General features: G+C 44.1%; 1 protein-coding gene across 2 annotated transcripts in view; it reads right to left on the reverse strand.

Moving 5' to 3' along the window:
• Nucleotides 1–16,780, reverse strand: part of STAB1 (stabilin 1) — a 508,133-nt gene that overhangs the window by 417,467 nt on the left and 73,886 nt on the right. For both annotated transcript variants that reach the window (XM_073592448.1, XM_073592449.1), the window contains 3 exons: nt 13,306–13,401; nt 13,101–13,217; nt 3,570–3,766 (listed from right to left, as the gene is read on the reverse strand). In XM_073592448.1, coding sequence (XP_073448549.1) covers nt 3,570–3,766; nt 13,101–13,217; nt 13,306–13,401 — 410 coding nt within the window. Of the gene's footprint in view, nt 1–3,569; nt 3,767–13,100; nt 13,218–13,305; nt 13,402–16,780 lie in introns of those variants that run through there.

Raw genomic sequence — 16,780 nt, forward strand, 5'->3', positions numbered from 1 at the left:
GGGGCTTCATGCAAGATCCCACCTTGTGGAGTTTCAATGATCATGAGAACGGTGAGGAATCAGCCCAGAACTACACAGGAGAATCTTGTCAATAATCTCAAGACAGCTGGGACTATAGTCACCAAGAAAACAATTGGTAACACACTACGCCGTGAAGGACTGAAATCCTACAGCGCCCGTAAGGTCCCCTTGCTAAAGAAAGCACATGTACAGGCCTGTCTGAAATTTGCTAATGAACATCTGATTGATTCAGAGGAGAACTGGGTGAAAGTGTGAAAATCAAGCTCTTTGGCATCAACTCAACTCACCGTGTTTGGAGGAGGAGGAATGCTGCCTATGACCCCAAGAACACTATCCCCACCAACAAACATGGAGGTGTAAACATTATGCTTTGGGGGTGTTTTTATGCTAAGGGAACAGGACAACTTCACTGCATCAAAGGGACAATGGACGAGGCCATGTACCGTCAAATCTTTGGTGAAAAGCTCCTTCCCTCAGCCAGGGCATTGAAAATGGGTTGTGGATGGGTATTCCAGCATGACAATGACCCAAAACACACAGCCAAGGCAACAAAGGAGTGGCTCAAGAAGAAGCACGTTAACATCCTGAAGTGGCCTAGCCAGTCTCCAGACTTTAATCCCATAGAAAATATGTGGAGGGAGCTGAAAAGTTTGAGTTACCAAAAGTCAGCCTCGAAACCTTAATGACTTGGAGAGGATCTGCAAAGAGTAGTGGGACAAAATCCCTCCTGAGATGTGTGCAAACTCGGTGACCAACTACAAGAAACGCCTGGCCTCTGCGATTGCCAGCAAGGGTTTTGCCAGCAAGTACTAAGTCATGTTTTGCGAAGGGGTCAAATACTTATTTCACTCATTAAAATGCAAATCAATTTATAACTTTTTTGAAATGCGATTTTCTGGATTTTTGTTGTTGTTATTCTGTCTCTCACTGTTAAAATAAACAAACCATTAAAATTATAGACTTATTATTATTATTATACAGGATTTATATAGCGCCAACAGTTTGCGCAGTGTTTTACAACATGAGGACAGACAGTACACTTACAATACAAATCAATACAGGAGGGATCAGAGGGACCTGCTCGTTAGAGCTTACAATCTAGCAGACTTATTATTTCTTTTGTCAGTGGGCAAACGTACAAAATCAGCAGGGGATCAAATACTTTTTTCCTTCACTGTAGGTGATTTTAATGTGCGTCTCCTCCTTCAGAGTTGCATTGTTCAAGCTGTGGCATAAATTTGGGAGGGAAGGGGTGGGGCATTAAAAATTGTCCTCTGTCCAAAAATCATTTTATGGTCATTTGCACAGTAAAAATAAATTAAAGTGGAGTTCCAACCCAAAAAAAAAATTAGTAACGTGTTTAAAAAAAATAAAAAAAAAAACATTTGGAGAAAATTTTTTTTTTTACTCCCCTCTAAATGCCTGTTGCTAGGGGGTCTCTCGTAGTCTGCCTTCTTCGGTGCCTGGGCTCCTGATGTCACTTCCCTCGGCGCAGGAAGGGAAATCCCCTCTCTCCCCTCCCTCTTGTCAATCATCTGGGACACGTGACCGGTCCCAGATGACTGCGGGGCCAGTGACAGCGCGCGGCACACGCAGTGGGTGCCCACAGTCAGAATGCCGGTGCCGCCGAGCGGAGGGGGGGACGAGCGCGGCTTCGATCCCCCGCATCGCTGGACCCTGGGACGGGTAAGTGTCAAATTAAAAGTCAGCAGCTGCAATATTTGTAGCTGCTGACTTTTATTTATTTATTTTTTTTAAATGGGAACCCCTCTTTAATACTAATCAGGTGTTTGCAATGCATAGTCACTCCTGCATTATGTAATACTCTTACTTAAATTTCCCCATATCGTACAGTTGGTTTTGACTGGGGCTTATAAAGGGTCCCTAAGAAATGGGAGGGGTCAACAACCATGTTGATGGTAATGGCTGTCAATAAGGTACTTTTCAGATAAGCAACATGGCACAGGCTTACAGTCCACTGAATGAACAAGGACCGCTTCCTTTACAGGAAGTACCAATGTTGCTACTTTACACTGAGTCTCTTGAAGTCTCTGCAGATTGTTCAGTTGGAGGTGGAAGGCAAACTCCAGTAATTTGGCAGACAGATGCCCTGTAAAGGGAATCCTGTGCTTTTGCTTATCATCAGATACCCTTTCCCTAATGCTGCTCCTTTCTATTCCTACCAACCAGGGCTCTGTTTCTCACTTACTCCCACACTGCAGATGCAACTAAATGATAATGATGCAGAAAGGTGACATTTAATTATTTCTGTCAAAGACGGCCACCCACATTTCCCACAATTCAAAACGTTCAATAGAAGACAATGGCCACCCCAATATGGCTGCGTGGATCCCACCATGACAGTGGACAACTTAGTCCCAAATGAGTACCTACTAGCCCGAAGAAGAAGCACAGTGCCATCTTTAAGCTGGCAGGCATATTGCAGCACTGCACCTGCGTACAAGCCCAGAATGTCTGGCACTGCAGCCTACTATTACAGCTAGAGTACACAGATCACAGCAGGTTTCTCAATCTACAGCTTGTCAGTTCTGAAAACATATTGTATTCTTCTCAATGAATGCAAGGTGTTCTGTGATTGGAGAAGGCACAGATAAATGTCACCATCTCCACTTCTTCAGTGCCAAACATTTGATGTTAATGGTACTGTACAGGGGGAAGAAAACGTAAGAGTATTGCATAACACAGCAGTGGTCGCACATTAAATAAACTAAATTGGTGTTCATTCATTTTTATAGCGCAATAGGCCAGAGTTCAGCTTAAAAGTTCTAAAAATTCAAAATGCTGAATTTTTTTATAATATGTGTACAAAAGAGTGCTTGAAGGGAGGGCTTTGTATATGGAAGAAGCAGTTTCTCTGCTCATACTCTGAATTATCAAAAGGCCTAGGAGAAGGGGAAGGAAGTGCCAGACTTTGCATACAGCAAGTGTCTGAGCACTGATCAATTTAACAGTGCACAGAGGTAAGTTAAAGCACATTTTTATGTATGCTATAAGGCAAATAAGAATATTTAATATGTTAAAGTTGATCTTACATCTAACCACAAGGGCCAGCTTATTTAGTGTGCCCCCCTTCCCTTGTTCAACAGCTGCAACGACCTGCAAAAAAGTGGGCAAAAAAAGTAAAATACAATTCCTTCTTCCCAGCTTCTGCCTGCAATAAGGGTAATGTCATAATTCTGGCGAAATCCAAAGAAAACATTGAGTAGCTCGAATCTTGTGAGAAGGCTCTTCTTGCAAGATCTGGAGTACTCAGCATTTCCGGGATCATGTTGGCAGGATGCAGATGTCACTCTTCTACTACGGCATCTGAAGGAAAAGTAAGTACTGTATATTATAACTGGGTCCCCCCCCACACAGGATTTTATTTTTACTTTTAATGCAGCACTTTGACAAGGAGAGGGGCCATGCTAAATGCGCAGACCTTGCTTAGAGATTTGCTTTAATATCATTAACAGGTTCATTAAACAAAAAAAGGTTGCCGCTTTCTGCATTTGAAAATTCAGTGTCATTAGATTAGTGTTGCTTACTTTTCCTGGACTGCGATATACACATTTAGTAGTATTCTCTGAGCATCCTCCATTGTCAACTGTACATGGATTAAAGGGCAAGCATATCTTTCCATCCCCATAGTAGTCAGATTTACAGGTACATGTGTACTGGCGTGGCCCCTGTACATCGCATTTTGCAAATTTACTGCAGGGTGAGGGCTTACAGGGGTCCTGGGCTGTAAAATGAAAACATATGTCAAAATATATAACAGACACCAAAGTAAAAAAAATAAAACATAACTTAAAGTGTAGTTAAACTCAACGTAGATAGAAATCCATACTGGATTATGTTGAATTTTCTAACATTGTTATACCATAAATAATATACGTTGTGATAAAATGCTTGCTTCCACATTTTTGTTTTTATTCACTGCTGGATCTCAGTGTTGCTGATATCCTGCAGCTTCTTTGAAGCCAATTCCTATCTACATGCATATGTTGCAGCAAAGGATTCATGGCACTTCTCAGAATAGGTTTCCTGACACCAGTGGACCATGTCTATGCAATGTGTGCTGAAATAGTAACTTGAAGTCTCCATAGGTGCCCAAATGATAAAGTAACAATGCACAATGGGATATAGTGATGACTATAGAAAAAAGTGCTTGAACAAGGACCTTTGTGGATTACCAGCTGTTATATTAAGCTACCGATTTTAAAACAATGAAAATTGCGTTTGAAACTTTATTAATTTGTCAAAGCTGAACCCCAGGCAGATATAACATTTTCAAATTAATGCAGCTCTTTATTCACCAATGTGGCCTTTAATATATTTTTATATGCAAGCAGTACAAATATCTGTAAGGATGGAAACATGTCAGCATTTGTTTGTGTATTGGATCCTTTTGTATCCCTATGGCTATGGAATAAAGAAGATTTTATGTGCATTGCACACCTGGGTGCTGATCTTTTGATCTGTGGACAACAGTTTCACACCAGATGGGACAGGACTTGGGAGAGTTAAGTGGGGTACACACTGAGAAAATCCGAAGAAAAATTCTGTACGAGGAACGATCGTTCGATTTTGGTATAGTATGTACACCACTATCGACATCCGATTCAGACTTTCCAAATGAAAATTTCCGAAAGGGACAAACTCCAAAATTGTTCTCGTACGTGAACAGAACTAACGATTTTTGTTTAATGTGTACTGTTCGAATATGAATATATCGATTATGAAAGACTGCACATGATCAGAAATAATAAACAACAATAAGCCAAACAAAAAAATAGTCTTTGTCGTTTGGGAATTTCGTACAATTAGTACAATCCTCGGTTTCGACTTGATGTGAAACATTGTGGAAAACCAGAAAATAGTTTATCTGATTTTCTTATAGTGTGTACTGGGCTTAACTGTCCAACAGCTACACAAACACAAGAAACGTTTTGGCTGGACTCACACTTTAATAAGACTGTTTGCTTTTATTGTTAAATCTGAACTCTAGGCAAACAGCTAAATACACAGATAAAATGCATATAGCAAAGTTCTGTTTATCCAGTACTGAAATGTATACATCTCTGCAACAAAGCGCAGTCTTGTCCAGCAAGACATAATTCCTATTTTTTTTATGCTTCCGTTTAGGAGCACTAAGGTCTCCTCCTCAACCCCATCCTATGATTGGACAATTAAAAGAGAAACAGCAGATTGATAAAGTCTCTCTCGGTCACTCTGCTGTCTCCTCCTATCAGCATAATCCTTGCACTGCATTGGCTTCTTGTGCTGTTTCTAACGCTCTCTTTCTCAACTGTACACGGAATAAACAAGGCTGACACCAAATCAAATTTAGGTACGTATACTGCTTGCATTTAAAAAATATATTTATTGATGTACGTATTCATGATTCCAGAGCTGCGTTAATTTGTGTCTTTTATATCTGCCTTTCAAGCTTAAGTCCTTAGGGTTAGGCAATGCACACAAAGTCTTTCCTCCTGGAAGCATCATTTTGGCAGAAAAAAACACCTGCTGCTTGTAAAAGTGTGTGACGCATCAAGGTGCATTTAGACACGTTTACAGATGTCAAGTTCTTGGATGTTAATTTATTTCATTGGCCAGAATCAAAAATGTATTCTGGCTATTAAAACTAACATTCAAGTGATAAATGCGCCTAGCGTAGCATGAGTTTACAAGCGTCAAACATTCTGTCTGTCAAAACGCTGCTGCTGCTGCTGGAAGCACTGGCAATGGTTTTTTTTCCTGCCTCTAAAAGCCCCTGCTACTAAATGCTGGACACATAGGCAAACATGCAGGGGAGTTTACAGGTAGGAAAAAAGAAAATGACTGACACCCCAGGAATAGGGTTGCCACCTTTTTGTCAAGCCAAACCCGAACACTTTAGCGGCGCATGGCAAGGCACCCCAACTGCGGCAAAATCGCGCAAACAGAATCGTGGGATGCCTGTCACCCAAAAGAAGTTTCGCTTCGCGATTGGGGTGCCATGATCCCCATCCCCTCCTATTACAAATCTTCTTCCCCTACCAGCACAAATCCTCCTCCCCCAATACCCTAATGGCAGCCAACGGGGTACCACGGTGCCTCCTGTAGGGGTCCCGGACAGCAGGGGGATCGGAGGGGGGGAAATTACAGAGGAGTCAAAACATAAGGTAGAGAGAGAGGCGCCATGTAGCTGCTGGTGCGGTAGTTTTTAGGAATGAAATGTTTAACCACTTGCCGACCGGGCCATTGCCGAAAGATGGCAACAGCGCGGTCGGCTAGTTCTGGGTGGACGTCCGTGGGACGTCATTCCAGAATGTTGCTCCAGCGCGCCCCCTGGGGCGCGCACCCGGGAACATCCGTGACCGCCGGGTCCGGAGGACCCGGTGCATCACAGATCATGGTAAATAGCCGCTGATCACGGCCGTTTACCACGTGATTGTTCCGTCAAATGACGGAGCGATCACCTGTAAACAAACCGGCGTCACGTCATGATGCCGGTTCCTCCCTCCCCTCTCTGTACCGATCGGTGGGGGAGAGATGGCAGCAGCGCTGTGGGCTGGATGTTTAGTGCCCACAGCGCTGCTCAATGTAAATAATGGCAATACTCTGCAACACTGTGCAATACTCTGCAATACTGCAATACTCTGCAACATTCTGCAACACTGTGCAATACTCTGCAACACTGTGCAATACTCTGCAACACTGTGCAATACTCTGCAACACTGTGCAATACTCTGCCAATACTCGCCAATACTCGCCAATACTCGCCCAATACTCGCCCAATACTCGCCCAATACTCTACCAATACTCGCCAATACTCTGCAAATACTCGCCAATACTCGCCAATACTCTTTTTTGATTTATAGCGCAAAAAATAAAAAACCCAGCGGTGATTAAATACCACCAAAAGAAAACTCTATTTGTGTGAAAAAAAGGACAAAAATTTCATATGGGTACAGTGTTGCATGACTGAGTAATTGTCATTCAAAATGTGAGAGCACCAAAAGCTGAAAATTGGTCTGGTTAGGAAGGGGGTTTAAGTGCCCAGTTGTCAAGTGGTTAAAGACAATCCACTCATTCTCAAAGTCAAAGCTGTAGGCATGTCAGTCTGTGAAGTCCGCTGCCCCATTCTCCTGATCCACGCTGCTGTTTCACTGAATTGCTGGAGGAAACAGAGAGCCATGGGAAGCTCATGTGAACTGTCAGCCTCTGATGATGGAGGCGTGGTTAAGCCTCTGGAACACTCTGATTGGTCACAGCGTCCCAGGCTTACTGACAGCTCACTGCAATTTCCCCGCGGCTCTGTATCCTTGGCTTCCTCCAGAGATTCAGTGAAACAGCAGCGTGGATCAGGAGAATGGGACAGCAGACTTCACAGACTGACATGCCTACAGCTCTGACATGGAGAGTGAGTGGATGGTTTTTAAACATTTATTTATTAAAAGCTACCGAACCAGCAGTTGCCTGTCACCTCTCTCTCTCTCCCTTATGTTTTGACTCCTCTGTAATTGCCCCTTGCCCGCTGCTCTGATCCCCCTGCTGTCCGGGTCCCCCTGTGTGCTGGGGCCCCTACAGGAGGCCCCATGGTACCCCCTGTCAGTGGCACTGGTGTCCGGGTGTCAGGCAGAGGGAATCCCGGGCACAGCATTCTAAACCCGTACTGTCCGGGTTAAACCTGACAGGTGGCAACCCTACCCTGGAAGCAGCTGCAAAAATGTCCAGTGTGCATGAGGCCCTAAAGTAGAGTTCCTCTGAAAAGTGACTTGTCCCATGTCACTACACACTGTAACTTGTAAGGTTGCATTAGGAGGAACGTTCTGAGCCTGCATTCACTCCACCAGTCCAGCGTACCTCTGTTACCTCACTCCCAGTAACAGAATAGCCACCGAGTGTCTAGTGCGAACCTCATTTGACTAGGCCATAGATCTCTGCAACACTAGTCTGCTCCCAGTTACCATGTGAGACAGACTGCTAGGGAGGGAGCCAGAACCCCCCCCCCTTGCTACCGGAGGGCCTCTCACCTTAGCATGTACCACGTTAATGACTAGTTGCTGTAGCTTGTTCCTTCACTTCGTTACCCATAGCAACTACATTTCTCTTCCTTAACTTGCTGAGTTAACCTTTATAGTAGTGTTACTTCATACCCCACATGTGCAGTTACAGACCTGGGTTTTTGAAATACTCCAGAACCAACATGCACCCCTTTGAATAACTTAAGACCAGGCTTAGAACGGTTAACAAACTTTACTGTTGAAATGCAGCATGATAATACAGCATGAACAATGTCCTTTCCCTAATCCTAACTAACATGATGTAGTGGCCCAGACATACCTCCATGAGGTACAGTAAGAGTCCATATAGGCACTGTCCATGACTTGGATGTTGTCTGCAGCTCTGGATATCTTCAAGTCTGCTCCCTGGCTTGGCGGTGGAACTTTACAGCACTATCTGAGGGGCGACTACTACAACAACTCTCTCTGATCTTAGTGGTCCTCCTCTTTATACAGTATCTCTCAAAAGTGAGTACACCCCTCACATTTTTGTAAATATTTTATTATATATTTTCATGTGACAACACTGAAGAAATTACACTTTGCTACAATGTAAAGTAGTGAGTTTACAGCTTGTATAACAATGTAAATTTGCTGTCCCCTCAAAATAACAACACACAGCTATTAATGTCTAAACCACTGGCAACAAAGTGAGTACACCCCTAAGTGAAAATGTCCAAATTGTGCCCACTTAGCCATTTTCGCTCTCCGGTGTCATGTGACTCATTAGTGTTACAATGGAGCAGGTGTGTTAAATTTGGTGTTATCGCTCTCACTCTCTCATACTGGTCAATGGAAGTTTGACATGGCACCTCATGGCAAAGAACTCTCTGAGGATCTGAAAAAAAAGAATTGTTGCTCTACATAAAGATGGCCTAGGCTATAAGAAGATTGCCAAGACCCTGAAACTGAGCTGCAGCATGGTGGCCAAGACCATACAGCAGTTTAACAGGACAGGTTCCACTCAGAACAGGCCTCACCATTGTCGACCAAAGGAGTTGAGTGAACGTGTTCAGCGTCATATCCAAAGGTTGTCTTTGGGAAATAGACGTATGAGTGCTGCCAGCATTGCTGCAGAGGTTGAAGGGGGGGTCAGCCTGTCAGTGCTCAGACCATACGACGCACACTGCATCAAATTGGTCTGCATGGCTGTCATCCCAGAGGGAAGCCCCTTCTAAAGATGCTGCACAAGAAAGCCTGCAAACAGTTTGCTGAAGACAAGCAGACTAAGGACATGGATTACTGGAACCATATCCTGTGGTCTGATGAGACCAAGATAAACTTATTTGGTTCAGATGGTGTCAAGCGTGTGTGGCGGGAACCAGGTTAGGAGTAAAAAGACAAGTGTGTCTTGCCTACAGTCAAGCATGGTGGTGGGAGTGCCATGGTCTGGGGCTGCATGAGTGCTACGGGCACTGGGGAGCTACAGTTCATTGAGGGTACCATGAATGCCAACATGTACTGTGACATACTGAAGCAGAGCATGATCCCCTCCCTTCAGAGACTGGGCCGCAGTGCAGTATTCCAACATAACAACACCAAACACAACTTCAAGATGACCACTGCCTTGCTAAAGAAGCTGAGGGTAAAGGTAATGGCCTGGCCAATCATGTCTCCAGAACTAAACCCTAGTGAGCATCTGTGGGGCATCCTCAAATGGAAGGCGGACAAGCGCAAGGTCTCCAACATCCACCAGCTCCCTGATATCTACATGGAGGAGTGGAAGAGGACTCCAGTGGCAACCTGTGAAGCTCTGGTGAACTCCATGTCCAAGAGGGTTAAGGCACTGCTGGAAAATAATGGTGGCCACACAAAAGATTGACACTTTGGGCCCAATTTGTACATTTTCACTTAGGGGTGTACTCACTTTTGTTCCCAGCGTTTTAGACATTAATGGCTGTGTGTTGTTATTTTGAGGGGACATCAAATTTACACTGTTATACAAGCTGTGCACTCAATACTTTACATTGTAGCAAAGTGTCATTTCTTCAGTGTTGTCACATGAAAAGATATAATAAAATATTTACAAAAATGTGGGGTGTTTACTCACTTTTGTGAGATACTGTATATCGCAGGTGAGCCCTCCAAAATTAAAAAGCCCGGGAACAAGTCCAAAAATGCTTAACCCTTTCCTCAGCCTGGGTCGGCCGCAAGGAGCTAACTATATGCATTTTAACCTGCTTACACATTTTTTAGCTTAACACATTGAGCACAATAAAATAAACACCCCTCAGTAAACTATTAAAATTCTTACTTCAGCACTTGCAGTTTATGACTTTCAATAGGGGTATCGCATAGATTAACAGCACCTGCAGCTGAACTGCATTGCTCTTGCGAGAAATGCAGGGCTGCTATTCATTCTGAATGGCACCCCCACGCATCTCAGCCCACAGTGCGATCGCAGGTGCGGGAACCGCAAGGAAACAGCTTAGTCAAAAAGACCATGCTGTTTCCCTATGGCTTTTTTTCTAAAAAAGGTGCATGGGCTGCTGTGCCCAAGCAAACGTGGGGCGCACAGCCCACACTAGTGTGAACCAAGCCTTAAAAGTTAACTGTGAACAGTGCAGTCTCATTCTGTTAACTTGGAGAGTGGAGGAGTATGAGGGAGGAGCAGAGCAGTGCCTTGCCATGCTAAGCTATAGAACTGTGTGTTTCTATTGATGCACAAAGTGTAGGGGGAGGCAACTCTAGTCCCTGCATAAAAGGATAGCTCCATAGGTTGCTTCAAGGGAAACCTGGGGCAAAGTTCATATTACCATCATAAACTGTAACATAGCTAAGGATTAAAATAGAGAAGCTGCCCCAGTAGGATTCTTTCACATGAGTTTTCTGATCCGGCCCGCCTTCATGTGGGTCTAAGTGCAGACTAATGTATATTGTCTTGTGTCCGTTTACACCTGCCTACCTCTGAGTATGTCTAGGTCTGGAAAAAAAGAAACACGAAAGTACTGCACCTTTTTCTGTTTTTCCTGACCTAAACGTGATGGATATTTAAGGCTGCCCATAGAGCCATCATGGCTTTACCCTGTCCTCTGCTTAAATTTGGACACAAACTGAACAAGCACACATGCAAAAACCACTGATGTCCTTCCCATTCAATTCTGGTTCAGCAGGGGACTTGCTCACGGATCCCCTGCTGAACGGAGTGGAAAAGGCCCATGTGAAATGGGCCCCAAGTTATTAAATCAACTGCTGAAAGTGCTTAAAATAAAAAGTTTAATATTGCACTAGGTAGGACTTTAGGTTCAGCTGCACGTCTGCTTAGGTGGAAATTACAAGTGCTCTTCAACAGTGAATTGTAATTAGCCTGTCTTTGCTGCACCATACTGAGCAAAGGAAAATATAGGAATAAGGGAATGTGAATTTTTTTTTTCACCCAGGCGGAGCCCTTTATGGGTAGCATGAGATATTAAACGTACCTGCATCCATTTGCTGTTTCCCTATACTAATATTTCAGCCACGATTTTGGGTAAGGGACTCATCTCAAGCAAGAAGGGGAGCAGCTCTTTAAAAGCAGAACTTTACCCAAAAGGGAAAGTTCTGTTTTTTTTTTCTCCTCCCCTCCTCCACTGCCATATATGAAGTATATACAGTATATTTTTTTTGTGAGGTACCCGCTCCCACTGCCTAGGCAATCGGAGCGGAAGTTCACTCCCCTTGTCCCTGCCGGTGTTCTGCCGAGAAAGTTCCGCTCGGCGGATAAGGACCCCCTCTACTGCGCAGGCGCTGTGCCTGCGCAGTAGGATCCGGCGGAAATAGCCAAAGGTGAATAAGTGAAAATCAGCTGTATATGGCACCTGTAAGAGGGCCCCTCGCGAGCTCGCTTCGCTCGCCACGCTTCGGGCACGGCCTCGCTTCGCTCGGCTCTTTTTTATTCCCCCTCTAGGTCCACTTGGATGGTGGGGAAGGAACCTGGACCTAGGGCGCAGGCGTCGTGTACAGCTGATTGAAGATTTTGAGCTTCGGCTATCTCCGGCGGCTGATAGTAGTTCGTACTGCGCAGGCGCCTGTACAGGGGGGGTCCTTATCCGCCGAGGGAACTTTCTAGGCAAGACACCGGCAACCTTCTGGGACACATCACAGATCCCAGGAGGATGCGGGTCCATTCACAAAGGCGCAACATGGCTCGCACATGCGCAGCGGGGAGCCAGCTGTGAAGCTGCAAGGAGTCATTGTCATCTTCCCACAGTTAACATGCCATTGCGGGGAACCCGAAGACCCGGTGAAGAACTGGCCTGGGTGAGCATGATACTGAATCCCTGGACATGCCAGTGTGTGTTTATTAAAAGTGAGCAGCTACAGTTTTTGTAACTGCTAACTTTTAATTTTTGGAAACCTGGCTGAAGCTCCTCTTTAAAGCCCAAATCCAACCAAAACATTTTTGTTTGATTTTGGATAGAGTCATCAAGTGTTAGGACCTCTATTATATCTTATTGCTGTTGTCCCTATTCGAAATATAACCTCTCACTTCTTGTCTTACTGCTACCTACAGATGTGCACGTGCATATCGGGGTGCTATATAACATAACAAACAACTGCTGCTCATATGCAATCATATTTAAAGTCAAACTATCTGTAAAAGAGAAATTAAAGAGGTTGTAAACCGCTGGTTTTGTTTTTTGTACCTGCAAGGTAAAGGCATAATGTGCTAGTATGCAGGCTCTCTCATCTTCACCCATCTTGCTTCCGGGTTCATGGGCTCCGGCTCTGTGACTGGTCAGAGCTACGATGACGTCACTCCCCATGCGCGCAGGGGCCACCGTTCACGGACGGGGCTCTGAAGAAATGGCATAGGTGGCTGTTCCTTCAGAGCGCATGCACCGGTGATGTCACTGGCTGCATGTACACTAAATATCTCCTAAACGGTGCATGTTTAGGGGATATTTACACTACCTATAGGTAAACCTTATTATAGGCTTACCTATAGGGGAAAGCAAATGATGGAGGTTTACTTCCACTTTAAGGAATACAAGAATGCATGCCAGTTTTTTCTGTTTTTTTTTAAGAAACTAGATGCCAAGTACTCACGTTTGCAGACACTGTCTTGTTTGCTGTAGCCTGGCATACATTCACATTTAAGGCCTCCATCTGATGGTACACAGCGTGTTTTTGCTCCACAGTTCATTGCTTTGCAGGATAAGGATTCTGAGAGGAGACAGAGCACGAAAGTGAACAAGAGGACAACAGCCAATACAAGTCATTTATTTCAGAGCCTGTCCAACACAAAACCTACCTAGCTCACATGTTGAACCCATGTAACCCGCTTCACAGATACAGCTTCCATCTCCAGTAATTCCATTTTTACAAATCCCATGTTTACACTGGCAAGCTAAAAAAATAAAATAAAAAGGTCATACTTACATTATACTTGTTAATTTAAATACACTTGGCATATCAATATACAAAAGTTTACTATACTCAGATCTAAAGCTTTTTCAGTAAAACAATGTATAGAACAAAGTGTAAAGTATCCATAGCAATAAATCAGAATCCATTTTGAACAGTGAAATTTATTCTGATTGGCTACCCTACTTTCTCTCATCTGAAATACCCACTATCATTCTTGGTGTCTTCAACATTCCAGTTAATGTTAACAGCCCAGCTACAGCTCAACTTCTCAACTTAACCTCATCGTTTGACCTAACCCAATGGACACATACTCCCACTCACTCTCACTCCAATGGTAATACCCTCGACCTTGTATTCTCCCATCTCTGCAATCCTGGCAACCTCACCAACACACCCCTTTCCTCTTTCTGATCACAACCTCATCAGTTTCACTGTATCCTTGCCTCCAACTACCCATCCCTCCAAGAAAAACGATTACTTGTAGGAACTTTCGCCACTTTAACCCTTCTCCTCTCAATTCTGCTACTGAACACCTATATGACAATCTCTTCCCTGTCCTGTCCTGACCTGGCCACCTCTGTCTACAACAGTTCACTCTCGCCCTCGCTGGATGCACTTGCTCCTCTAACCACATGCAGATTCAGGCCACGACCTTTGCAACCCTGGCAAACTGACAACACTAGAAATGTCAAGAGACATTGCCGTGCTCTTGAACAACTGTGGCATAAAATCAAATTCCTGCAGGACTTCACCCTATACACTGTAAATCTGCGCTTCTAAAATATAATTCCTTCCTCAATACTGCCAAACAAGCCTAATTTGTCTCTCTTATTAATACCATCCAGTCCCCATTGGCTTTTCTTAACTTTTAACTCTCTGCTTCGTCCCCCACCCCCTCTACCCACTAACTCACTCACTGCCCAAGAGATATTCAATCACGTCAAAGACAAGATTGATGCAATTCGTGAGGACACTCCCACTGTGCATACATCTTCCCCACCCAACATACCTTGCCTAACAGCACATTCAACACTCTCCTCTTTTGAACTGGCTACAAAACGTTCCTCAGTTACCCACCCAACCAATTGTCCCCTGGATCCTGTTCCCTCACAGCTACTATGGTCACCCTCTATTTCTATCCTATGCTCCCTCAATCACATCTTCAATCTCTCCCTCTCTAGTGGCACCTTCCCTTCCCCTCCCCTCTAAAACATGCGCAGATCACTCCCATACCTAAAAAGCCCTCACTGAACCCCACCAACCTGAACAACGAAAGACCCATCTCATTACTCCCATTCATCTCTAAACTTCCAAAACGCTTAGTCTACAACCGTCTTAGCTCCTACCCCAGTGAAAATAACCTTCTTGACCTCTTAGAGTCTGGCTTTCGCTCACAGCACTCCACGGAAACTGCCTTACTAAAACTCACTAACAATTTACTAACTGCTAAAACCAACAGCCACTACTCCATACTCCTATTACTTGACCTCTCTGCGGCCTTTGATACTGTTGACCACCTGTCCCTTCTCAATAAACTCCATTCTCTTGGCATCCAAGATTCTGCTCTAGCCTGGTTCTCTGCCTACCTATCACAGTGCTCCTTCAGTGTAACCTACAACTCTGTCTCCTCCTCTCCATTGCCCCTTTCTGTGGGGGTCCCCCAATGCTCTGTTCTTGGACCCCTTCTCTTCTCTATCTACACCTCCTCCCTTGGTCACTTGATAATCGCCCACAGCTTCCAATACCACTTATACGCCGACGACACCCAAATCGATCTTTCTACTCCTCACCTCACTCCTTCAGTCTCTTCTTGCATTACTAACTTACTAACTGACATATCAGCATGGATGTCGCACCACTTCCTTAAACGAAATCTCTGTGCTATTAATATTCCCCCCCCCGCCCGTGCCCCCCTCCATGACTTTTCCATTAAAATCAACAATGAAACCATCAGTCCCTCCCCTCCCACCAGCATACTAGGTGTAATCCTAGACTCTGGCTTGTCCTTTCAGCCTCAAATACAATCGTTGTCAAATGTTTGTAGAATTCACCTCCGTAACATCTCTAAAATTCACCCCTTTTTAACAAATGAAACCACTAAGCTCCTTATTCACTCCCTTGTTATCTCTCGCCTTGACTATTGCAACTCCCTTCTCGTTGGCCTGCCTCTCCATAGGCTATGCCATCTTCAGTCTATCATGAATACTGCTGCCAGACTTATCTACCTTACCCACCATTCAGCATCTGCCAACCCTCTCCTCCAATCCCTACATTGGTTCCCAAATCGCCCAGCGAATTAAATTCAAAATCCTAACCACAACATACAAAGCCATTCACAACTCTGCCCCGAGCTACATCACCAATCTTGTCTCCAAATATCACACAAATTGTCCTCTCCGCTCCTCCCAAGACCTTCTACTCTCAAGCTCCCTCGTCTCCTCCTCCCATGCTCGTCTCCAGGATTTCTCCAGAGCCTCTCCCATCCTCTGGAACTCGCTACCTCAACCTGTCCGGCTATCCCCTACTCTTGCTACCTTCAGGCAATCCCTGAAAACTCATCTCTTCAGGGAAGCCTATCACGCCTCCAACTAATCTTTTACCACTACCATCAGCTCATTCCCCACAGTTACAACCTTTTGTACCACCTGTCCCACCCTATTAGATTGTAAGCTCTTCTGAGCAGGGCCCTCTTAATCCTCTTGTATTTTATTGTATTATAACTGTATTGTCTCCCTTTTATATTGTAAAGCCATGTGTAAACTGTTGGCGCTATATAAATCCTGTATAATAATAATAATAATAATTGGTTGCTCTGAATTATTGTACCTGGTAATGTCTGGGTTTATTTATTTATTATAGGTGCTTATATAGTGGTGACAATGTACGCAGTGCTTTACATATTGTACATTCACATTAGTCCCTGCCCTCAAGGAGTTTACAATCAAAAGTCCATATGTCATAAGCATACATACACATAGGAGATCTCACAGAGGACACACGATACATCACATCAATAGAGGTAAAACCATTTGAATACAATCTCTTTTTTTCTCTCCCCTGCATACCTCTTCTATATAAGAGGGATGGCAGGGGTAAGTGTAAGTTTTACTTATAGATCTGAAGTTACAAATCTTTTACAACGCTCCAATTTAATTGAACTTTTATTTAGAAAACCTGTTGAGAGCTGAGGCATACTACAATTATGTCCTCCCAGTTTGTGAAATCCATCATTTCTTGGACACTCTATTAGGGAGCATATGATATAGACTCTGTAGGTAAGCAATCTTTTTTTCACCTGCACTTTTCCTCTCACCCCATTTTCTTCTTTTTTTCAGCCCTCTTCCTTTTTTTCTCTTCCT

This window comes from Aquarana catesbeiana, linkage group LG07, assembly GCF_042186555.1.
Source record: "Aquarana catesbeiana isolate 2022-GZ linkage group LG07, ASM4218655v1, whole genome shotgun sequence".
Taxonomy (NCBI): Eukaryota; Metazoa; Chordata; class Amphibia; order Anura; family Ranidae; genus Aquarana; species Aquarana catesbeiana.